This window comes from Oncorhynchus gorbuscha, linkage group LG08 (genome assembly GCF_021184085.1).
Source record: "Oncorhynchus gorbuscha isolate QuinsamMale2020 ecotype Even-year linkage group LG08, OgorEven_v1.0, whole genome shotgun sequence".
Taxonomy (NCBI): Eukaryota; Metazoa; Chordata; class Actinopteri; order Salmoniformes; family Salmonidae; genus Oncorhynchus; species Oncorhynchus gorbuscha.
In genome coordinates this window covers 26,246,806-26,272,162 of record NC_060180.1, presented here as the reverse complement: position 1 = coordinate 26,272,162, position 25,357 = coordinate 26,246,806, and the positions used below count along the sequence as shown (strand labels likewise).

General features: G+C 43.1%; 1 protein-coding gene across 7 annotated transcripts in view; it reads right to left on the bottom strand.

Annotated features, from left to right (window-relative positions):
- Positions 1 to 2,688: 2,688 nt before the first annotated feature.
- LOC124041407 (B-cell linker protein-like) overlaps positions 2,689 to 25,357 on the bottom strand; it is a 32,117-nt gene continuing 9,448 nt past the window's right edge. For 4 of the 7 annotated variants that reach the window (XM_046358939.1, XM_046358943.1, XM_046358941.1 and 1 more), the window contains 21 exons: positions 23,756 to 23,821; positions 18,796 to 18,842; positions 18,565 to 18,605; positions 18,278 to 18,395; positions 17,928 to 18,034; positions 17,727 to 17,796; positions 14,344 to 14,427; positions 12,353 to 12,378; positions 12,224 to 12,249; positions 11,603 to 11,656; positions 11,415 to 11,445; positions 11,222 to 11,270; positions 8,173 to 8,236; positions 8,019 to 8,046; positions 7,897 to 7,927; positions 7,628 to 7,703; positions 7,375 to 7,406; positions 6,383 to 6,438; positions 6,101 to 6,184; positions 3,401 to 3,556; positions 2,689 to 3,292 (listed from right to left, as the gene is read on the bottom strand). In XM_046358939.1, coding sequence (XP_046214895.1) covers positions 3,176 to 3,292; positions 3,401 to 3,556; positions 6,101 to 6,184; positions 6,383 to 6,438; positions 7,375 to 7,406; positions 7,628 to 7,703; positions 7,897 to 7,927; positions 8,019 to 8,046; positions 8,173 to 8,236; positions 11,222 to 11,270; positions 11,415 to 11,445; positions 11,603 to 11,656; positions 12,224 to 12,249; positions 12,353 to 12,378; positions 14,344 to 14,427; positions 17,727 to 17,796; positions 17,928 to 18,034; positions 18,278 to 18,395; positions 18,565 to 18,605; positions 18,796 to 18,842; positions 23,756 to 23,821 — 1,363 coding nt within the window. In that variant the 3' untranslated portion in view covers positions 2,689 to 3,175. Of the gene's footprint in view, positions 3,293 to 3,400; positions 3,557 to 6,100; positions 6,185 to 6,382; positions 6,439 to 7,374; positions 7,407 to 7,627; positions 7,704 to 7,896; positions 7,928 to 8,018; positions 8,047 to 8,172; positions 8,237 to 11,221; positions 11,271 to 11,414; positions 11,446 to 11,602; positions 11,657 to 12,223; positions 12,250 to 12,352; positions 12,379 to 14,343; positions 14,428 to 17,726; positions 17,797 to 17,927; positions 18,035 to 18,277; positions 18,396 to 18,564; positions 18,606 to 18,795; positions 18,843 to 22,502; positions 22,624 to 23,755; positions 23,822 to 24,724; positions 25,340 to 25,357 lie in introns of those variants that run through there. The other 3 variants (XM_046358945.1, XM_046358946.1, XM_046358942.1) reach the window with 3 other exon arrangements.

Below are 25,357 nucleotides of genomic sequence, written 5' to 3'. Positions count from 1 at the left end.
TGTTGTTCTGGGATTGATTTGCACTTTTCGCAGCAAAGTACGTTTATCTCTAGGAGACAGAACGCGTCTCCTTCCTGAGCGGTATGACGGCTGCGTGGTCCCATGGTGTTTATACTTGCATACTATTGTTTGTACAGATGAACATGGTACCTTCAGGCATTTGGATATTGCTCCTAAGGATGAAGGTCTTGGCTGATTACTTTAGATTTTTCCATGATGTCAAGCAAAGAGGCAATGAGTTTGAAGGTAGACCTTGAAATACATCCACAGGTACACCTCCAATTGACTCAAATTATGTCAGTTAGCCTATCAAAAGCTTCTAAAGACATGACATAATTTTCTGGATGTTCCAAGCTACTTAAAGGCACAGTCAACTTGGAAACTTCTGACCCACTGGAATTGTGATACAGTGAGTTATTAGTGAAATAATTTGTCCAAACAATTGTTGGACGAATTACTTGTGTCATGCACAAAGTAGGTGTCCTAACCGACTTGCCAAAACTATAGTTTGTTAACAAGAAATTTGTGGAGTGGTTGAAAAACGAGTTTCAATGACTCCAACCTAAGTGTACGTAAACTTCCGACTTCAACTGTAGGTAGTTTATTGTGTTATGTATTTAATGTTTTTAGAGTTTTAATGCATTTAGCAAATTAAATGTGTCATTTTCGCCAAAGGGTTTCAGTTTGGGCTTGCGTGTTAATTGTTTTGAAAAAGGGAATTATGTTTGAACAAATGTGCTCAAACAATTGAGAAACTGTCATTTTACCTGTATTTTCACCACAAAATAATCCTGTAGCAACAGGATTAAGGTGTTTATTCCATAATGTTGCTTGATTGGTAATTAAGCTATTAGCTGGCCAAAATTAGACTACATGAAAAGTGCAATACTTTTAATACACTGTGTACAAAAAGTTAGGCATGGACTCTACAAGCTTGAGTCCAATGGTTCCCATAGTTGTGTCAAGTTGGCTGGATTTCCTTTGGGTGGTGTACCATTCCTGATACACACGGGAAACTGTTGAACGTGAAAAACCCAGCAGCGTTGCAGTTCTTCACACATTCAAACTTGTGCGCCTGGCACCTACTACCCTACCCCGTTCAAAGGCACTTAAATCTTTTGTCTTTCCCATTCACCCTCTGAATGGCACACATACACAATCAATGTCTCAATTGTTTCAAGGCTTAAAAATGCTTATTTAACCTGTCTCCTTCCCTTTATCTACACTGATTGACGTGGATTTAACAGGTGACATAAATAAGGGATCATAGCTTACACCTGGTCAGTCTGTGTCATGGAATAAGCAGGTGTTCCTAATTTTTAGTAGAGTCAGTGTAGTCTAGTCATTGAATTTATGTAAATCACAATGTTGATCTGTTTTCAGTAAGATTTTCTATCCTCATATACCATTCATACTTAGTGTATATATACTACTACACTGAACACAAAATAAAATGTAACATGCAAAGTGTTGGTCCCAAATTTCATGAGCTGAAATAAAAGATCCCAGAAATTTTCCATACTCTCAAAAGGTTATTTCTTTCAAATTTTGGGCAGAAATTTGTATACATCCCTGTTACTGAACATTTCTCCTTTGCCAAGATAATCCATCTACCTGACAGGTGTGGCATATCAAGAAGCTGATTAAACAGAATGATCATTACACAGGTGCACCTTGTGCTGGGGTCAATAAAATGCCACACTAAAATGTGCAGTTTTGTTACACAACACAGGAATGTCCACCAAAGCTGTTGCCAGACAATTTTATGTTAATTTCTCTACCATCAACCGCCTCCAACGTCCTTTTAGACGTTGGGACCTCCACAACTGGCTTCTTCACCTGCAGGATCGTCTGAAACCAGCCACCCGGACAGCTGACAAAACTTTGTGTTTGCACAACCAAAGTATTTCTGCCAAAACTGTCAGAAACAGTCTCAGGGAAGCTCATCTGCTGGCTCGTCATCCTCACCAGGGTCTTGTCCTGATTGCAGTTCGGCGCCGTAACCGACTTCAGTGGGCAAAGGCTTACCTTCGATGACCACTGGCAAACTGTGTTCTTCACAGATGAATCCCAGTTTCAACTGTAATGGGCAGATGGCAGACGGCATGTATGGTGGTGTGTGCGAGAGGTTTGCCGATGTCAACGTTGTGAACAGCGTGCCCCGTGGTGGTGGTGGGGTTATGGTACAGGCATAAGCTATGGACAAGGAACACGTTTGCTTTTCATCGATAGCAATTTGAGTGCACAGAGATACCGTGACTAAATCCTGTCATGCCATTCATCCACTGCCATCACTTCATGTTTCAGCATGATAATGCACAACCCCATGTCGCAAGGATCTGTACACAATTCCTGGAAGCTGGAAATGTCCCAGTTCTTCCATGGTGTGCATACTTACCAGACATTTCACCCATTGAGCATGTTTGGGATTCTCTGGATCGACGTGTACGACAGTGTGTTCCAGTTCCCGACAATATCCAGCAACTTCGCACAGCCATTGAAGACGAGTGCGACAACGTTCCACAATCAGCAGCCTGATCAATTCCATGTGAAAGGCATGTGTCACACTGCATGAGGCAAATGATGGTCACACCAGATACTGATGGTTTTCTGATCCACACCCCTACCTTAAGGTATCCGTGACCAACAGATGCATATCTTTATTCCCAGTCATGTGAAATCCACAAGTTACTGCCTAATACATTTATTTCAATTGACAGATTTCCTTATATCAACTGTAACTGTGTAACATTTAAAAATGGTTGCATGTTGCCTTTATATTTTTGTTCAGTGTATGTATACTACGTTACATTCTATTCATAACATTTCTATAATCTGTTTTTCTTTAAGAATACATAATGGCACTGTCTATGGGATAATGCTTGTTGGAAAAGACCCCATAGAATGAAAAATGTTAAACTCAAGTTTGAATATTCCCACACATGAACAATTTGACTGAGCTAACACAGTACATTATGTACATTTCACGCTGGTCTTGCTTTGGGTAGCCATGGCTGGTGAATGTGACTAAACTGTTGTTCACAAACCCTGAACAGATGCTCTGTAAGATCAGACTTGAGTGCAGCATCAAATTGCCTGTTGATTTGCACACAGGTCTAACACTAGACACACTGATTTGGGATGGTCCATAGTACTAGTGAGGGTCTAGTGAGGCCTATGGCTTCACAGCATAGCACAGTTTGGTGAAGTCCTTGGTGTTCCTCTGGCTGTCAATCAGTACCAGGGGGTTCCTCTGATGGTTCTCAATGATGTGAGAAACACTGGTGAAACGCTGAGGGAACACATTAAGAGGTGTCAGGCCTATAGGTTAGCAATCAGACCATCTAAATGACATTCGTATCAGAATATTGTTATAGAGCAAGATGAAGACACCGTCTACCTCCTCTCCTTTCTTCTCCCTTCCAAGAGTGTACTGCTGCGATGCTTGGATGTAGCGTACTGGGATGTTGTAGACTCTACTGTTATAATACACCACTAAAGTGTATGGCTGCTGTCTGTCTTGACCAGAGCTCTTCCTTATTAGAAACGCCCCATCCTGACACAGAGAAGACACACAATACAGTCAGTTGGAGCATCGGTCTCTTTTGAATCAAATCCCCATTATTTTAGTTTATGAATATATGAGTATATTAATATATGAATATATGAGTATATTAAGACAGGGGTTCCCAAACATTTTCATTCATGCCCACCCTGCGCGTGCATGCGTACCATGTCTATTTCAATGGGCACAAGCACGGTACATGACACAAACTGTTCATGCACTTCTTGTTGGCGGAGAGAACATTTTGCTGGTTTAAGGCTTATTTCCTGCAATTGTACACATTTTGTCAAGGGGTGCAGAGAACATTTAGCCGTTTTAAAACAAATTTTGTTGCAATTCTATACATTTTGCCATGTTTATTAATCTACATCGATGGGGCCGCAGTGGAAAAGGTGAAAAGCGTCAAGTGCCTCGGTGTACACTTTGAAAAAAAGGTGCTATCTAGATTTTAAAATGGTTCTTCAGCTGTCCCCATAGGAGAACCCTTTGAAGAATCCTTGTTTGTTCAACTGTTTTGGGTTCCATATAGAACCCCATCCGCAAAAGGGTTTTACCTGGAACCAAAAAGGGTTCTCCTATGGGGACAGCCGTAGAAACCTTTTGGAATCCTTTTTTTCCCACTGACAATCTGAAATGGTCCACCCACACAGACAGTGTGGTGAAGAAGGAACAACAGTGCCTCTTCAACCTCAGGAGGCTGGAGAAATTCAGCCCCTAAGACCCTCACAAACCTTTACAGATGCACCATTGAGAGCATCCTGTCGGGGCTGTATCACCGCCTGGTACAGTAACTGCACCGTCCGCAACCGCAGGGCTCTCCAGAGGGTGGTGTGGTTTGCCCAATGCATCACCGGGGGCACACTGTCTGCCCTCCAGGACAATGTGTCACAGGAAGGGGTGTCACAGGAAGGAAGGCCAAGAAGATCATCAAGGACCTCAGCCACCCAACCCACGGCCTGTTCACCCCACTACCATCCAGAAGGCGAGGCCAGTACAGGTGCATCAAAGCTGGGACGAGAGACTGAAAAACATCTTCAATCTCAAGGCAGTCAGACTGTTAAATAGTTACCACTAGCCGGCCTCCGCCCAGTACCCTTCCCTCCCGTGCTTCGCAGTTGGGATGGTGTTCTTCGGCTTGCAAGCATCCCCCTTTTTCCTCCAAACATAAAGATGATCATTATGGCCAAACAGTTCTATTTTTGTTTCATCAGACCAGAGGACATTTCTCCCAAAAAGTACGATTTTTGTCCCCATGTGCATTTGCAAACCGTAGTCTGGCTTTTTTTTTTTTTATGGCGGATTAGGAGCAATTGCTTCTTCCTTGCGGAGAGGCCTTTCAGGTTATGTCGATATAGGACTCGTTTTAGGAGACAAAACGCGTCTCCTTCCTGAGCGGTATGACTGCTGCGTGGTCCCATGGTGTTTATACTTGCGTATTATTGTTTATACAGATGAACGTGGTACCTTCAGTGCATTCAGACACCTTGACTTTTTCCACTTTATGTTACGTTATGGTAGAGTGGCCAGACAGAAGCCACTTCAGTAAAAGGCATAAGACGGCCCGCTTGGAATTTGATGAAACCAAGATTGAACTCTTTGGCCTGAATGCCAAGCGTCACGTCTGGAGGAAACCTGGCACCATCCTACAGTGAGGAATGGGGGTGGCAGCATCATGCTGTGGGGAAACTGTCCAAATACAGGTGTGCCAAACTTGTAGTGTCATACCCAAGAAGACTCAAGGCTGTAATCACTGCCAAAGGTGCTTCAACAAAGTACTGAGTAAAGGATCTGAATACTTGAATACTATGTAAATGTGATATTTCAGTGTTTTATTTTTCATAAATCTGCAAAAATTCTAAAAACTTATTTTTGATTTGTCATTATGGGGTATTGTGTGTAAATTGATGAAGATGTTACATTAAATTTATTTTTTTTAAAATTAGAATAAGGATGTAACGTAAGTCAAGGGGTCTGAATACTTTCCGAATGCACATATATACTCTGGACTCATCCTACTATTTCTACATTTCTTAATTCTGTTATTTTACTTTTTAGATTTGTGTGTATTTTTAGATATATTACAGCACTGTTGGAGCTGGGAACACAAGCGTTTTGCTACACCCGCAATAACATCTGCTAAATACTGTATGTGTATGCGACCAATAACGTTATATTTTATTTTGATATTTGAGTAACTCAAAACACACAAAATCTAAAGGCTAAAAAACATAGCTAAAAACGTTAGGTGACATGGGCTCATTGATCTGGACAATTCTGACAAGTTATAAACAGCTCTCTAAGGTATGCATTGACTGACATGTCAAGAGGAAGACTACCCAGTTTCGAAAGTGCATCTTGTGCATTCTACTATTACAACTTTCAAGAGTAAGTCGAAAGCCGTACCGAGTTCCAAAAAGGGGGTGGGGCCCTGTGCTACCCTTGCCGACCCGTCCCACAGTTTGGGAACCACTGTCTTAAGACTATGCAATAATAAGAGTATGTTCATTTGTCCGTAATCATGCGCGTGTGACTCGCCTTATTTGAGCGAACCAAAGCATCCTCAGCTGTCTTACGGTCACAGGTGCTGGCATACCAGGGTTTCTTCAAGACATCTGCCCCCTAACAACAACAACAAAAATACAGCAACAAGAGAGTGGGTTTAAAGTCAAGTCCATGTGGCTCTGAAAATACAGCCTTTACAGTCTCCACAAACTTAATAGTGTATCCATCCATGCATCGTGTACCAGTATTTTGAGCTATATCACTGTATGTTATATAGTATATAAAATGGTGAAATTCAGGTCAGGTCTTTATCACCTCTTCAGCGTCCGTCAACTTTTTTTCAGCTGTGGGTACGGTTCCTCTGTCAGGTTCTGAGAATTAGACAACAGTGAAGGGGGAAAATTCAAAAAGTGAAATAATCATTGAATGTTGTGTGGACACAGCAGATCCATTTACATAATACATACATTGTTTGCTATGTTGTTTCCAGTGGAGGCTGCTGAGAGGAGGACGGCTCATAGTAACGGCTGGAGTCAATGGAGTGGTATTAACCACATGGAAACCATATGTTTGATACCATTCCATTGACTGCATTCCAGCCTTCCTCCTCTCAGCAGCCTCCACTGGTTGTTTCACTTTCAGTGTCAAAGTTATGGTCATCTTTGGTATTTGGTATTTTATTAGGATCCCCATTAGCTGTTGCAAAAGCAGCAGCTACTCTTCCTGGGGTCCACACAAAACATGAAACATAATACAGAATGACATAATACAGAACATCAATAGACAAGAACAGCTCAAAGACAGAATTACATTCATTTTTTTTTAAAGGCACACGTAGCCTACACATCAATGCATACACACAAACTATGTAGGTCAAATACCCGCAAATTGTTTTTTGAAACCAGGTTTGCTGTTTATTTGAGCAATATGAGATGGAAGGAGGTTCTCTGCAATTATGGCTCTATATAATACTGTACGCTTTCTTGAATTTGTTCTGGATTTGGTGACTGAAAAGACCCCTGGTGGCATGTCTGGTAGGATAAGTGTGTGTGTCAGAGCTATGTGTCAGTTGACTATGCAAACAATTTGGGATTTTCAACACATTAATGTTTCTTACAAAAAGATGAAGTGATGCAGTCAGTCCCTCCTCAACTCTTAGCCAAGTGAGACTGGCAGCATAGTATTTATGTTAGCACTCAGATTACAATGAAGAGCAAAACGTGCCGCTCTGTTCTGGTGCTGCAACACCCTTTAGCACCCCTACTTCCTGCGGATGATGGACACACGTCTCTCAGACCTGTACTTACTAGGAGAGGTAAACATCTGTGGCAGAGGAATCCTGCAGTAGAGAAAACAAGAATATACTGTAATTTGCCAGGGCACTGCGGTTTGAGTAAACATACGGTGCTGTGGTTACAAACAGCATTCCTTCATTCCAAAATAATTGATATTGGCCTTGTCTGTGTTTGTGCTGTCTTGCAAACAGATCTGAGACTAGGCTGGAAAAGTGATATGTGCATGCAAAATAGTGACTTCTTATGAGGTCAGGGTGTTTCTTACCTGTCACGTTTGTATTCAGAGGGATGGGGTGTGGTCGTGGGTTTCTGGGTACTGTGCCTCATGGCCAGTGTTGGGCCTGTCGAAAAGCAGACATAGTAGGCTACTGTAACACACACTCTTGCTATTATGCAAGTGGAAGACTGCATAAAAAATTTACAACTTTACAACGTGAAATAGATTTTGGCAAATGCATTACATCTTTGAACATCCGATGAAAACAAATGAAGCTTTGATCCAATTGAGCACTCTAATATTTTAGGAGTAGTTACCTTCATTTTCCCTGGATGCGATATCTTGCCTCTGAAAAAATACAGACATGATCATCATTTCCCATAACATTTTGAATTCCACTAGTTTTTTTCTCCAACAATATATTTTACAGGTGTCCTACCGGCCTTAAAGGTGGCTTCAATGGCTTCCTAAAAATAGAGAGGTTTATGTGAGTTAAGTAATACTTGGAACCAAACCTTTCCGGCACTCTTAATTGAACGAGCGGACAGAAATGAACCGAAAATAAATTATACATGATTTTACACGACACGTACGTCTCTCTGGGCATTGGTTTGGGAAGCACAGGCAGGGCCTTCTCAGCAGACTTTGTACTGCCACCTGGAAGAACAGAGATGACATACAAAATGTCCACACATACACAGTACTCATAGTATCTTACACTTGGGAGTTCTCTTAAGGAACACACTGCTCTTTTAAGATGTACTACTACTCACAAGGCAGGCAATACGCTCGACCTCATCTTTACTAGATGCTGTTCTTCCACTAACCTCATTGCAACTCCCCTCCAAGTCTCCGACCACTGCCTTGTATCCTTTTCCCTCTCGCTCTCATCCAACACCTCCCACACTGCCCCTACTCGGATGGTATCGCGCCGTCCCAACCTTCGCTCTCTCTCCCCCGCTACTCTCTCCTCTTCCATCCTATCATCTCTTCCCTCCGCTCAAACCTTCTCCCACCTATCTCCTGATTCTGCCTCCTCAACCCTCCTCTCCTCCCTCTCTGCATCCCTTGACTCTCTATGTCCCCTATCCTCCAGGCCGGCTCGGTCCTCCCTCCCGCTCCGTGGCTCGATGACTCATTGCGAGCTCACAGAACAGGGCTCCGGGCAGCCGAGCGGAAATGGAGGAAAACTCGCCTCCCTGCGGACCTGGCATCCTTTCACTCCCTCCTCTCTACATTTTCCTCCTCTGTCTCTGCTGCTAAAGCCACTTTCTACCACGCTAAATTCCAAGCTTCTGCCTCCAACCCTAGGAAGCTCTTTGCCACCTTCTCCTCCCTCCTGAATCCTCCGCCCCCTCCCCCCCCTCCTCCCTCTCTGCAGATGACTTCGTCAACCATTTTGAAAAGAAGGTCGACGACATCCGATCCTCGTTTGCTAAGTCAAACGACACCGCTGGTTCTGCTCACACTGCCCTACCCTGTGCTCTGACCTCTTTCTCCCCTCTCTCTCCAGATGAAATCTCGCGTCTTGTGACGGCCGGCCGCCCAACAACCTGCCCGCTTGACCCTATCCCCTCCTCTCTTCTCCAGACCATTTCCGGAGACCTTCTCCCTTACCTCACCTCGCTCATCAACTCATCCCTGACCGTTGGCTACGTCCCTTCCGTCTTCAAGAGAGCGAGAGTTGCACCCCTTCTGAAAAAACCTACACTCGATCCCTCCGATGTCAACAATTACAGACCAGTATCCCTTCTTTCTTTTCTCTCCAAAACTCTTGAACGTGCCGTCCTTGGCCAGCTCTCCCGCTATCTCTCTCTGAATGACCTTCTTGATCCAAATCAGTCAGGTTTCAAGACTAGTCATTCAACTGAGACTGCTCTCCTCTGTATCACGGAGGCGCTCCGCACTGCTAAAGCTAACTCTCTCTCCTCTGCTCTCATCCTTCTAGATCTATCGGCTGCCTTCGATACTGTGAACCATCAGATCCTCCTCTCCACCCTCTCCGAGTTGGGCATCTCCGGCGCGGCCCACGCTTGGATTGCGTCCTACCTGACAGGTCGCTCCTACCAGGTGGCGTGGCGAGAATCTGTCTCCTCACCACGCGCTCTCACCACTGGTGTCCCCCAGGGCTCTGTTCTTGGCCCTCTCCTATTCTCGCTATACACCAAGTCACTTGGCTCTGTCATAACCTCACATGGTCTCTCTTATCATTGCTATGCAGACGACACACAATTAATCTTCTCCTTTCCCCCTTCTGATGACCAGGTGGCGAATCGCATCTCTGCATGTCTGGCAGACATATCAGTGTGGATGACGGATCACCACCTCAAGCTGAACCTCGGCAAGACGGAGCTGCTCTTCCTCCCGGGAAGGACTGCCCGTTCCATGATCTCGCCATCACGGTTGACAACTCCATTGTGTCCTCCTCCCAGAGCGCCAAGAACCTTGGCGTGATCCTGGACAACACCCTGTCGTTCTCAACTAACATCAAGGCGGTGGCCCGTTCCTGTAGGTTCATGCTCTACAACATCCGCAGAGTACGACCCTGCCTCACACAGGAAGCGGCGCAGGTCCTAATCCAGGCACTTGTCATCTCCCGTCTGGATTACTGCAACTCGCTGTTGGCTGGGCTCCCTGCCTGTGCCATTAAACCCCTTCAACTCATCCAGAACGCCGCAGCCCGTCTGGTGTTCAACCTTCCCAAGTTCTCTCACGTCACCCCGCTCCTCCGTTCTCTCCACTGGCTTCCAGTTGAAGCTCGCATCCGCTACAAGACCATGGTGCTTGCCTACGGAGCTGTGAGGGGAACGGCACCTCAGTACCTCCAGGCTCTGATCAGGCCCTACACCCAAACAAGGGCACTGCGTTCATCCACCTCTGGCCTGCTCGCCTCCCTACCACTGAGGAAGTACAGCTCCCGCTCAGCCCAGTCAAAACTGTTCGCTGCCCTGGCCCCCCAATGGTGGAACAAACTCCCTCACGACGCCAGGACAGCGGAGTCAATCACCACCTTCCGGAGACACCTGAAACCCCACCTCTTTAAGGAATACCTAGGATAGGTTAAGTAATCCCTCTCACCCCACCCCCCCTAAGTTTTAGATGCACTATTGTTAAGTGACTGTCCCACTGGATGTCATAAGGTGATTGCACCAATTTGTAAGTCGCTCTGGATAAGAGCGTCTGCTAAATGACTTAAATGTAATGTAATGTAATGTAAATGTATAAAACAGACGCTCTTCTAACTTCTATTCGTTGTTCTGTACTGCATGTTGTGTTGTGTCTCATGTACGTGTAACTATATGTATGCTGCTTTCAGGGCTCACTTGAAAAAAAAGAGATGTACATTTCTAGGTGAATTATCAGGTTAAATGAAAGATGAACAAATATATAAATATTCATGGAAATAGCAGAGTAGTGTTGGCAATTGGGAATGAGATAAATACAAAACGTTGGCAATCCACTAGATGGCATGATAAGCCAAGTGAAGTAACTACCAATACAGTACTTCAAATATTTACAGGATCTGGAACAATGTTCTTTGTCAATAGTTGCTCGAAGTCTTTTGGAACTTGTTAGTGACATATTATGGTTCGACCGTTTAGTCATTTGGGCTAATGTTAGTATTATGAATGAATTACATACTTTCATCTGGATCGCACACTTCATATTCATCATCTATGGGCTCCTGGACCTGAATGACAATACATATAAACGTATATGATTCCCGTGTTGATAATATTCAATGTTTTCTTTACTTTTCTATTATTATCTCGTCAAATAAACTATTTGTGGTCAGGTACAAAGCCTAGATTATCTTTGGTACAGTAACACTTACTGGGTTAGGTGGACATGTCTTCAGGTGCATTCTACAGAGAGAAGATCAAATGTAAATGATTCATGTAAGTGTGACAATGACACTGAAGGAAACAACCTTGTGTTTAGCGAATAGTTTATCTTGAAATGGTTATCATGTGTAAAATCATTTCCCCGGTCTCTTGAATAAGTTGTAGTCGTTATTAGCACCTTGGGCTGGCTCTAGGGGGAAAACCCTGTGCAGGGACTCTGAGTGTGGAAGGTCTGTGAAAAGAAATAGGTTCGAAATAAATAGTCATTTTGGTATCTCATCCATCATTTTAAGCAATGAATATACACCGAGTTTACAAAACATTAAGAACACTGCTCTTTCCATGACATAGACGGATCAGGTGAATCCAGCTGAAAGCTATGATCCCTTATCGATGTCACTTGCTAAATCCACTTAAAATCAGTGTAGTGGAAGGGGAGGAGATCCGGTTTGTCAAGAACTGCAATGCTGCTGGGTTTGTCACGCTCAACAATTCCCCTGTGTATCAAGAATGGTCCACCACTCAAAGAACATCCAGACATCATGGCACAACCGTGGGAAGCATTGGAGTCAACATGGGCCAGCATTCCTGTGGAACGCTTTCGCACCTTGTTGGGTCCATACCCTGTCAAATTGAGGCTGTTATGAGGGCAAAAGGGGAGTGCAAAAGGGGAGTGCAACTCAATATTAGGAAGGTGTTCCTAATGTTTGACATGCCTTGCCTTGAAGAAAAGAGATCCCTTAGAGGAAATGTTGATCCCTGTCTAAAAAGTGCTTACGATCCTTGAACCAGAACTGACCTGCTCACTGGGGGAGGAGAGTTTTCCTTAAGATAAAAGAGAGAATGGGACACATCAAGCATAATCCTACAGTCATTGCGTAGTCATTAACTATACTATTAATTGTAACGTATTGGTTATCAAACCCACCTCAATGTCAGGAACTTCATACACATCTAAAAATTAAAAAAAAAGACTAAGCCTCAAAGTTAGGAATTACAGGAGAGCCGGGTTCTAACCCAGTCGTTCACATTAAGCACAATACATTTCTTAAACCCCCCCAAAACAATGACTTACAGTGGCAAGACAAAGTATGTGAACCCTTTGGAATTACCCGGATTTCTGCACAAATTTGACATAAATTTGCTCTGATCTTCGTCTAAGTCACCACAATAGACAAACACAGTGTGCATAAACTAATAACACCCCAATTATTGTATTTTTCTTGTCTATATTGAATACATCATTTAAACTTTCACAGTGTAGGTTGGAAAAAGTATGTGAACCCCTTGGCTAATGTCTTCTCCAAAAGCTAACTGCAGTCAGGAGTCAGCTAACCTCGAGTCCAATCAATGAGACGCGATTGGAGATGTTGGTTAGAGCATGCCTTGCCTTGAAGAAAAGAGATCTCAAAAGATCTAAGATTAAGAATTGTTGACTTGCATAATGCAGGAAATAGTTACAAAAGTATCTCTAAAAGCCTTGATGTTCATCAGTCCATGGTAAGTCAAATGGTCTATAAATGGAGAAAGTTCAGCACTGTTGCTACTCTCCCTAGGATTGGCTATCCTGCAAAGATGATTACAAGTACACAGTGCAGAATGCTCAATGAGGTTAAGAAGAGGCCTAGAATGTCAGCGAAAGACTTACAGAAATCTTTGGGACATGCTAACATCTCTGTTGACGAGTCTACGATATGTAAAACACTAAACAAGAATGGTGTTAAAAAAAACTTTGCTGCACGTCTGAGGTTCGCAAAAGAGCAACTGGATGTTCCACAGCGCTACTGTCAAAAACATTATTTGGATAGATTAAACTAAGTTGAATTGTTTGGAAGGAACACATAACACACATCAAAACCTCATCCCCACTGTATAGTATGGTCAAGGGAGCATCATGGTTAGGGGCTGCTTTGCTGCCTCAGGGACAGCTTGCTATTGTCGACGGAAAAATAAATACCCAAGTTTATCAAGACATTATTATCATTAACCCCTTTTTCTCTCCAATTGGTAGTTACAGTCTTGTCTCATCACTGCAACTCCCGTACGGACTCGGGAAAGGTGAGGGTCAAGAGCCGTGCATCCCCCGAAACACAACCCAATCAAGCCGCACTGCTTCGTGACAATGCCCACTTAACCTGGAAGCCAGCTGCATCAATGTGTCAGAGGAAACGTGCACTGCACCCGACCCGCCACAAGAGTCACTAGTGCACGATAGTACAAGGACATCCCTGTCGGCCAAACCCTCCCCTAACCCGGATGACGCTGGGCCAATTGTGTGGTGCCCCATGGGTCTCCTTGTCACTGCCGACTGCGACAGACCCTGGACATGAACCCAGAATATCTAGTGGCACAGCTTGCACTGCGATGCAGTGCCTTAGACCACTACGCCACTCAGGAGGCCTTATCTAGACATTTTGCAAGGCTAAGGCTATCTGTCCACCAATTGAAGCTCAACTGAAATTGGGTGATGCAACAGGATAACAACAAAAACACAGAAGTAGATAAACAACAGAATGGCTTCAACAGAAGAAAATACTCATTCTGGAGTGGCCCAGTCAGAGTCCTGACCTCAACCCGATTGAGATTCTGAGGCATGACCTCACCAGACATCCCAAGAATATTGCTGAACTGATACAGTTTTGTAAAGAGGAATGATCCAAAATTCCTCCTGACCATATTGCAGGTCTGATCCACAACTACAGAAAATGTTTGGTTGAGGTTATTACTGCAAAAAGGAGGGTCAACCAGTTATTAAATCCAAGGGTTCACATACTTTTGCCACCCTGCACTGTGAATGGTTACACAGTGTTTTCAATAAAGTGACTTAGATGAAGATCAAAATCCATGTAATTCCAAAGGATCCCATACTTTTTCATGCAACTGTATATCCAGTGCTCCTGCTGAGATGCAGTTACATACCTGGGCTATTTGAGCGATCTGGCACAGTCTTAGACATCGAAGGACTGCTCTCTACTGGTTTGCCTCTTCCGTGCATTGGACGGTCTGAAAGAAGTTTACATTTGTATTGTATGTTGACATTGGGGTGTCTTGGTAAGGTTTGTCTGACAGTGATTGGCAACAGATGAACATGTGCAGTGGGTTTCATGACACCTGTATGTTGAAGACAATTTAATTGACGCAGATAGTGCACTTGGTCTTATTTCCAGTGCCAGATTTTTATTTTATTTTATTTCACCTTTATTTAACCAGGTAGGCTAGTTGAGAACAAGCTCTCATTTACAACTGTGCCCTGGCCAAGAATAAAGCAAAGCAGTGCGTCACAAACAACAACACAGAGTTACACATGGAATAAACAAACATACAGTCGATAATACAATATAACTTTTCTATATACAGTGTGTGCAAATGAGGTAAGATAAGGGAGGTAAGTCAATAAATGGGCCATAGTGGTGAAATAATTACAATATGTCAATTAAACACTGGAGTGATTGATGTGCAGAAGATGAATGTGCAAGTAGAGATACTGGGGTGCAAAGGAGCAGTAGTAGTCGGATGGCCTATTTACAGATAAGCTATGTACAGGTGCAGTGATCTGTAAGCTACTCTGACATCTGATGCTTAAAGTTAATGAGGGAGATGGGAGTGTCCAGCTTCAGTGATTTTTGCAGTTCGTTCCAATCATTGGCAGCAGGGAACTGGAAGGAAAGGCGGCCAAAGTAGGAATTGGCTTTGGGGGTGACCAGTGAAATATACCTGCTGGAGCTCGTGCTACGGGTGGGTGGTGCTATGGTGACCAATGAGCTGAGATAAGGCGGGGCATTACCTAGCAAAGACTTATAGATGACCTGGAGCTAGTGGGTTTGGTGGCGAATATGAAGTGAGGGCCAGCCAAAGAGAGCGAACAGGTTGCAGTGGTGGGTAGTATATGGGGCTTTGGTGACAAAACGAATGGCACTGTGATAGACTGCATCCAATTGGCTGAATAGAGTGTCGGAGGCTATTTTGTAAATGACATCGCCGAAGTCAAGGATCGGTAGGATATTCATTTTTACAACGGTATGTTTGGCAGCATGAGTAAAGGATGCTTTGTTGCGAGTCTGGAAGGAGAGTTTACAGTCTAACCAGACTCATAGGTATTTGTAGTTGTCCACATATTCGAAGTCAGAACTGTCCAGAGGTGGATCAGAGAATCACCAGCAGCAAGAGCGACATCATTGATGTATACAGAGAAGAGTGTTGGCCCGAGAATTGAGCCCCGGACAACAGACCCTCCGATTTGACACACTGAACTCTATCTGAGAAGTAGTTGGTGAACCAGGCGAGGCAGTCATTTGAGAAACGAATGCTTTTGAGTCTGCCGAACTGGGTGATTGGGTGATTGGCAGAGTCGAAAGCCTTGGCCAGGTCGATGAATACAGCTGCACAGTATTGTCTCTTATCGATGGCGGTTATGATATTGTTTAGGACCTTGTGCGTGGCTGAGCTGCTTGAGCAAAGTGAGGTTGCAGGGCTGTTGACCGGGGTAGGGGTTGCCAGGTGGAAAGCATGGCCAGCCGTAGAAAAATGCTTATTGAAATTCTCAATTATTGTGGATTTATCGGTGGTGACAGTGTTTCCTAGCCTCAGTGCAGTGGGCAGCTGGGGGAGGTGCTCTTATTCTCCACGTTCTGTCCCAGAACGTTTTGGAGTTTGTGCTACAGGATGCAAATTTCTGTTTGAAAAAGCTAGCCTTTGCTTTCCTAACTGCCTGTGTAGATTGGCAAACCATTCAGATTTCTTTTGAGGTCACCCTCTTTTCAATGAGTTTTCATTGGGAATCCAGATTTTAAGGGACTTGCTTGCAGTTCCTACCGCTTCCACTGGATGTCGCGAGTCTTTATAAATTGGTTGAGGTTATTCCTTTGTGTAATGAAGAAGTACAGCCATCTTGAACGAGGGTCACTTCATGTGTACTGTTTGATAGAGGCGAATGACCAGAAAGCATGCTTGAGTTTGTTTTCTTCCTTTATTGAACACATTCTTTACTTTTTTTAAATACCTAAAGTTGTATTACAAAAGTAGTTTGAAATGTTTTGGCAAAATTTACAGGTCACTTTTGAGATATTTTGCAGTCACGTTGCGCAAGTTGGAACTGGTGTTTTTCTGGATCAAACGCACCAAATAAAGGGACATATTGGATATATATCGACGGAATTAATCGAACAAAAGGACCATTTGTGATGTTTATGGGACATATTGGAGTGCCAACAGAAGAAGCTTGTCAAATGTAAGGCATGATTTATATTTTTATTTCTGCGTTTTGTGTCGCGCCTGCAGGGTTGAAATGTTCTCTCTCTTTTGTTTACTTTGGTGCTATCCTCAGATAATAGCATCGTTTGCTTTCGCCGAAAAGCCTTTTTGAAATCTGCATTGTTGGCTAGATTCACTACACGTGTAGCTTTAATTTGGTATCTTACAAGTGTGATTTCATGAAAGTTAGATTTTTATCAGAATTTATTTGAATTTGTCGCTCTGCATTTTCTCTGGCTTTTGGCCAAGTTGGACACTACCATCCCACATATCCCAGAGAGGTTTAAGCATGTCCCAGTTTAGGTCACCTCACAGCACGAGCTCTGAAGATAGATGGGGGGAAATCAATTCACATATGGTGTCCAGGGGGCTGAAGGTGGTCTATAGCAAGTGGCAACGGTGAGAGACTTGTTTCTGGAAAGCTCAAATTGTTTGGGCACAGACCTGGATAGTAAGACAGAACTCTGCAGTAGATTGAAACTCCGTCCCCTTCGGCAGTTCTATCTTGTCGGAAAATGTTATAGTTAGGAATGGAAATGTCAGGGTTTTGGTGGTCTTCCTAAACCAGGATTCAGGCATGGCTAGGACATTCGGGTTGACAGAGTGTGCTAAAGCAGTGAATAAAACAAACTTAGAGGAGGCTTCTGATGTTAACATGCATGAAACCAAGGCTTTTACAGTTACAGAAGTCAACAAATGAGAGCGCCTGGGGAATGGGAGTGGAGCTAGGCACTGCAGGGCCTGGATTAACCTCTACATCACCAGAGGGACAGAGGAGGAGTAGGATAAGGGTATGCCTAAAGGCTATAAGAACTGGTCGTCTAGTACATTCGGAATAGAGAGTAAAAGGAGCAGGTTTCTGGACACGGTAGAATAGATTCAAAGCATAATGTATAGACAAAGGTATGGTAGGATGTGAGTACAGTGGAGGTAAGCCTATGCATTGAGTGATGATGAGAGAGATATTGTCTCTAGAAACAATTTAAACCAGATGAGGTCACTGCATGTGTGGGAGTTGGAACTAAAGGGATTCATTTTTGGGAATAACTTACTAGCAGGAGGTTCCTCTGTGGGGTCTATATAGTTGTCTTCATCATCACTTTTTGGGATGACGTAGTCTTCCTGAAGAGAGCAGATCATACAATGTGTCAAGAAAAATACGAGGCAAAGAATCTGTTAATATGCTGTCATAAATGTACAGAAACCAAGAAGAATAAGAATCATTATTATTTTGCCTAATAACTACACAGTACCTCATTGTCGTCCTGCTGGTTGGGTTTGGGGGGAAGTGATGGTCTGATGAGTTTTGGTAGGCAGATGGGCTTCCTGGATGGGTGGGTTGGCCTGTCACGGCAGCTGTCTGAAAAAAAAAGAAGCAAAATCAGAAATAGGACGTCAGTATTTGCATAACGCAACAACACACTGTCTTTGTGGCACTCTGTGTCTGTCACAGTCCACTGACTAGTGGCTTTCACCAACACAAAGATCTATGAGTGGTGCCTCAACAAGGCGAGTGAGTGTGAGTGAGTATGTGCGTGCGTGCGTGCGTGCGTGCCCGCATGGATGCGCACGCACGTGTGTGGCAGGGTGGAAGAGTTCTCACCTACGTAGTCCCCCCTGGGGAAGCAGGCAGACGAGGTGGTGGTGAAAACACTCTGACTGGGAGGAGGCTCATAGCTATCATCCTGCTCCCCTTGAGGTTCCTCATAAGTGTCACTATCCTGCAACATCATAATATTGTTAAGGCGTTCAGCCCCACAGCTTTGTGTGATGGAAAGCTTCTGACAGAAGTCAAATGACTGCGGAAAACAATGTCAAACAAAGATTATTTTAGAAGCATTTTAATATTGTAGGTTTTTAGAATCAGTAAGGCATGTGGATTGAACTCACAAACTCATTTTCAGACCACTGTTCACCATCCAAGTCATCACCTGTATAGAGAAGTATCAAAAAAGGGCCCCGCATGATGCAAAGTCATTGGAAATTACAATATTGGGAAGACATGCATGATAGCTTCCGAATCATATTCTGAACATATTAGCCGAAAATACTGATGGCCAATCTCACTATTATATACAGTATTTCAAGGGCCACCTTGTGAGACTAGAAGAAAGGTCTTACCTTGATAGTCTCTTACAGGTACTTTTGGAGCGGATTTGTTTTTAAATCTGCAGTACAGAAAGACCAGTTAGGAGTTGAAGTCAAAAGTTTTAGAAACAAGGATGGACTTGACCAAGAGTGTAACTTATTTTAGACCTTATACTTTGGGCCTGAAGAGTGACTGTACACGTCAAAAGGTACCCCTCTCAGTTAAGTGTAGTATCGCAACCTGCTCATTCTGAAACCTATGTACTTTTTTCCCCCATCTATCTATCACACTAAATACCTTCATGTGGTGTGCCAGTGGATGGTCCCTTTTCAAGAAAGGAAAGTGAGAGAAGAGCCATCTGTCCTTCTGCTTGTCTATTTTCAGCAACTACTTATGTTTTTCTAATAGTTGAAGAAAGAGGAATAACCAACTTTCACCACAAACAAGAAAAACATTGAAGAAAATATAACTGCGAGCAGCAATGAACAAGGGTTCACAGGAGGACAGAAACGGACACAAGATCAGTTAGATGACAAAGCAAAGCACTCAATCATGTAGGAACCACCTACCCTTATGTGCAATCAGAGTCTTACGTACAAAATATGGATTGAATCTGATGTATGGTTCACGAGAAGATGATTTTGTGCATTAGTGTTAAATATGAGTTTTTAATAGTGTCCTTGTTTTTTGAGCTATCAATACCAAATTCAAAATCAAATTGTATTCGTCACATGCACCGAATGTAACAGGTGCGGACCTTACAGTGAAATGCTTACTCACAAGCCCTTAACCACCAATGCAGTTTTATCCCAAAAAAGTGTTAAGATAAACAAACAAAAATTAAAGACTGCAGTAAAATTAACAGTAACGAGGCTATATACAGGGGGTACCCGTTTCGAGTCAATGAGCGGGGACACAGGTTAGTCGCAGTAATTGAGGTAATATGTAATACGTATGTAGAGTTAAAGTGACTATGCATAGATGATAAACAGCAGCATATAAATCAACGGCAAATAGTCTGGGTAGCCATTTGATTAGCTCCGGTACCGCTTGCCGTGCGGTAGCAGAGAGAACAGTCTATGACTAGGGTGGCTGGAGTCTTTGACAATTTTTAGGGCCTTCCTCTGACATCGTCTGGTATAGAGGTCCTGGATGGCAGGAAGCTTGGCCCCAGTGATGCCATTCCAGACACTAATGCAACTAGTCAGGAAGCTAATGATGGTGCAGCTGTATAACTTTGAGGATCTGAGGAACCATGCCAAATCTTTTCTGTCTCCTGGAGGGGGAATAGGCTTTGTCGTGCCCTCTTCACGGACGTCTTGGTGTGTTTGGACCATGATAATTTGTTGGTGAAATGGAGACTAAGGAACTTGAAGCTCTCAACCTGCTCCACTACAGCCCTGTCGATGAGAATGGGGGCATGCTTGGTCCTCCTTTTCCTGTAGTCCACAATCATCTCCTTTGTCTTGATCACGTTGAGGGAGAGGTTGTTATCCTGGCCCCTCATGGCCAGGTCTCTGACCTCGTCCCTATTGGCTGTCTCATCGTTGTCGGTGATCAGGGCTACCACTGTGTCATTGGCAAACTTAATGATGGTGTAGGAGCTGTGCCTGTCCATGCAGTCATGAGTGAGCAGGGAGTACAGGAGGGGACTGAGCACGCATTCCTGATGGGTCCCCGTGTTGAGGATCAGCGTGCCGGATATGTTGTTACCTACCCTTACCATCTGGGGTCTGGCCCTTCAGGAAATCCAAGATCCAGTTGCAGAGGGAGGTGTTTAGTCCCAGGGCCCTTAGCTTAGTAATGAGCTTTGAGGGCACAATGATGTTGAATGCTGAGCTGTAGTCAATGAATAGCATTCTCACATAGGTGTTCCTTTTTTCCAGGTGGGAAAGGGCAGTGTGGAATGCAATAGAGATGGCATCATCTGTGGATCTGTTGGACGCAATGCCAATTGGAGTGGGTCTAGGGTTTCTGGGATAATGGTGTTGATGTGAGCCGTGACCAGCCTTTCAAAGCACTTCATGGCTACAGACGTGAGTGCTACGGGTTGATAGTAATTTATGCAAGTTACCTTAGTATTCTTGGGCACACTATGGTGGTCTGCTTGAAACATGTTGGTACATGTACAGACAAGTTGAAAATTTCAGTGAAGACACTTGCCAGTTGGTCAGCGCATGCTCGGAGTACACGTCCTGGTAATCAGTCTGGCCCTGCGGCTTTGTGAATGTTGAAGGTCTTACTCACTTTGGCTATGGGGAGAGAGTGACCACACAGTCGTCCGGAACAGCTCTCACGCACGCTTCAGTGTTGCTTGCCTCGAAGCGAGCATAGAAGTAATTTAGCTTGTCTGGTAGGCTTGGGTCACTGGGCAGCTCATGGCTGTGCTTCCCTTTGTAGTCTGTAATAGTTTGCAAGCCCTGCCACATCTGACGAGCTTCGGAGCTAGTGTAGTACTCAGTCCTGTATTGACAATTTGCCTTTTTGATTGTTCGTAAGAGGACATAGCAGGATTTCTTATGAGCTCCGCTCCTTGAAAGCGGCAGATCTACCCATTAGCTCAGTGCGGATGTTGCCTGTAATCCATGGCTTCTGGTTTGGGTATATACAGTCACTGTGGGGACAATGTCATCAATGCACTTATTGACGAAACCAGTGACTGATGTGGTGTACTCCTCAATGTCATCGGAAGAATCCCAGAACATGTTCCAGTCTGTGCTAGCAAAACTGTCCTGTAGCTTAGCATCTGCTTCATCTGACCACTTCTTTATTGTCCGAGTCACTGGTGCTTCCTGCTTAAGTTTTAGCTTGTAAGCAGGAATCGGGAGGATATAATTATGGTCAGATTTGCCAAATGGAAGGCGAGGCAGAGCTTTGTACACGTCTCTGTGTGTGGAGTAAAGGTGGTCTCGTGTTTTTTTCCCTCTGGTTGCACATTTCATATGCTGATAGAAATGAGGCAAAACAGATTTATGTTTCCCTTCATGAAAGTCCCGGCCACTAGGAGTGCCACCTCTGGATTAGCTTTTTCCTGTTTGCTTTTTGACATATACAGCTCATCGAGTGTGGTCTTAGTGCCAGCATCGGTTTGTGGTGGTAAATAGACAGCTACGAAGAATATTTTGGTAAATTGGTAGATAGTGTGGTCTACAGCTTATCATGAGATACTCTACCTCATGTGAGCAAAACCTTGAGGCTTCCTTACAAATAGATTTTGTGCACCAGCTGTCATTTACAAAATATACACACCGCCACCCCTTGTCTTACCGGAGGCAGCTGTTCTATCTTGCCGATGCAGCGTAAAACCCACCAGCTGTATGTTATTCACGTCACCGTTCAGCCACAACTCAGTGAAACATAGGATATTACAGTTTTTAATATCCCGTTGGTAGGATATATGTGATCGTAGTTAATCTATTTTGTTATCCAATGATTTTACGTTGGCTAATAGGACTGATAGTAAAGGCAGATTACCCACTCACTGTCGGATCCTTACAAGGCACCCCTACCTACGTCCCAGATATCTTCATCTCTTTCTCCTGCGAATGACGGGGATGAGGGCCCTGTCGGGTGTCTGAAGTAAATCCTTCACGTCCGACTCGTTAAAGAAAAAATCTTCTTCCAGTATGAAGTAAGTAATCGCTGTCCTGATATCTAGAAGCTCTTTTTGGTCATAAGAGACGGTGGCAGTAACATTATGTACAAAATAAGTCACAAATAACGTGAAAAAAACACTCACAATAGCACAATTGGTTTGGGGGACCGTAAAACGTCAGCCATCTTGTCCGACACCATTGTATTGTTCAGTGTGGTTCATTTTAGGGATGTCCATGATAGCGTACATTCAAGTTGAAGGGCAACTGTAGAGTGGAATTACAGTGGTTTTAATGGACACATAAAATATTTTTGACTTGTAAATAATATCTCAAGACATCTTTTGACCAATCCCTTAGCTTTTCTCAAACTAAGTTAAGACATGTACCATGGGCCTACATTCTTCTACATTTGGTGATATTTGGTCCTATGGTTCATGAGAAGAAGCATATTAGGTATGGTGTGGCCATCTTTGAATGCATCAGCATGATTTTCTCAACTCTTTAGGGACTATTGTGATGAGTCCAAAGAACATATTTGGAGTGAATCTGATTTTGAATGATTATTTTAATCATTAGCGTTACATAGACAAACAAGTTAATTGCTAATAGTTTCCTTATTTTTTGAGATTTCAATGCCAAACATAACATGGTTCATCATGTATTTGATTAACCCAAATTTGGTGTTATTTGGACTTATGATTCATGAGTAGAAGTTTTTCAAAAGTAAAAAAAAACAATTCAAATCAAATTGTATTGTATTGTATTGGTCACATACACATGGTTAGCAGATGTTATTGCGAAATGCTTGTGCTTCTAATTCCGACAGTGCAGCAATATCTAACAAGTAATCTGACAATTCCACAACAACTACCTAATACACACCAATCTAAGTATAGGAATGGAATTTGAAAATATACATATAAATATATGGATGAGCAATGACAGAGTGGCATAGGCAAGATGCAATAGATGGTATAAAATACAGTATATACATATGAGATGAGTAATGCAAGATATGTAAACATTATTAAAGTGGCATTACTAACAAAATGATCTAAGAATAACAATAGGTTTTGCAGCGTCGCTGTGCTGTGAACCCCTAATTATACCATGTGAGCGCACTGCACTCTCAGCTGAACTGAGATGTACGTAGTTCCAATACACTACACATCTCTGTTCTTGTTCCCACCTACAGAGCTGCAACATGGGCTGGACTCTCATTCCTCTATACTGCATTTCAGATAAATGCCTACCGCTCCATTCAGTGTAGTGTATGGAAAATATTGAACTATGGGGCACAACTGGTGTCCCTGCTAACTTGTGGGTCACAGAGAATAATGTTGAGTAATGCTCTCTGTGTATGGAGTGTGTCAAACATTCATTTTAATAGACTGACCTTCTCAGCCTGTTCAGGATACTGCCATCATTCTTCTTGATATCCTGGACCATCTTCTGAAGCTGGCTGGAAGACACATTTAAAGCTTCTCATTAAAGTTGTCCTAACATATTCAACAAAAACCATGTAATGTTCATGAACGTAGTAATACAGGACATAACTATGAACACAATTTGGAAGTAATAACAGGCGCTAGACAAAAAATGTTATAGCTCAATCATGTATGTTAATACTAGAATATGGCGTAGTCTAAATATATGGCCCCGGCCGAGTTTATTGCAGGCTGCGGAACACTGAAAATATGTTAACTTTAACATGGAATAAAACTTTTTCAGAGTCAACTTTCCATGTTGGCTATAGCACTTGGAGGTGAAGGTTAACTGTAGTTCTGAGTCAAGTACACACCCGCACACACTAGAACTTACTTACTCACTGTAGCCTACATGCAATTACAGATTGAGAGCATGAGGGAGACGGGTGTGAGACAGGTGTAATTACAGGAACATCACACATTAGTCAGCCTTCTCTTACCACATTCCCTCTCCCTTTCAAATGTTGCATCACTAGCACTTTTTAATTTTTTTATGTAACAGCCACCCAGCTCCTTCATAAAAGAAAATACTATACAATAAACACATTTTTACTGTTTAATTCCATCTCGATGCAACATTTGATTTAAAAAATAATATTTGTCACCTACAATAAGCTATTGTTGGGTAAATCTATTCTTGTGAGCATGGCAGAAAATAATTGAACATATGTACAGTATTATAAATGGTTGGCACTTTGTGCATATAATTATACTATATATTTACTGTAGGCATTTCTTTACTTGCCAGTTGCCACTACGTCATCATACCATTGAAACATAGTCAGAATTTAGGTTGTTCTGATCAAAGGTTAACCATTAAACATCTTTCCCAGTTTTACAAATACATTGCCCAACATATAAATATGGGTATCTCTTACCGAAGTTTTACAGTTGCAGGAGCTGTGAACTTGTTAAATGTATCCATATATTAATCAGGCAATTGACCAGAGAGGCCACCTTCTGCGTCTAGCTACTATCCAGCTCAACGTCTGCGTTGTGAATGAATTCACTGGCATTGGCTGCCTGCCTAAGATTACTCTACTGAACAAGTCACGCAGCAATCAGTGATCATAGCGGAGGGGAAAAAATAACACCTCTGCAAGAACAATCACTTCTCCTTTCCATGCCATGAGTTTGACCACACTATTTTGCAGTATTTTGTTGTGGGTGAAACTCTCCTTGAAATGTCTTTCTTCTTCATGATCAATTTGAACACAACGCTATTTCCCGTAATGCTTCCAAATGAGTTTCACATAACCCAGGGCCGGCTCAAGCCTTTTGGGGGTCCTAAGTGAGATTTGGATTGCCCCCTGTTACGGATACAAGTATTCTGTGTGTGTGTATTTCTTTTCTCTCCTTCTCCCCTCTTCACAGGTGGCAATCATCATTTCCCAATCAGTCATCAATCAGTCGCTAATCAGAAGACACACGTCCTCCTGTTTCCATTACCCAATCACATCCCCTTTCCCTTGGTTTAAAAACCCATTCAGTTGTTTCCTCTGGAGTACCAT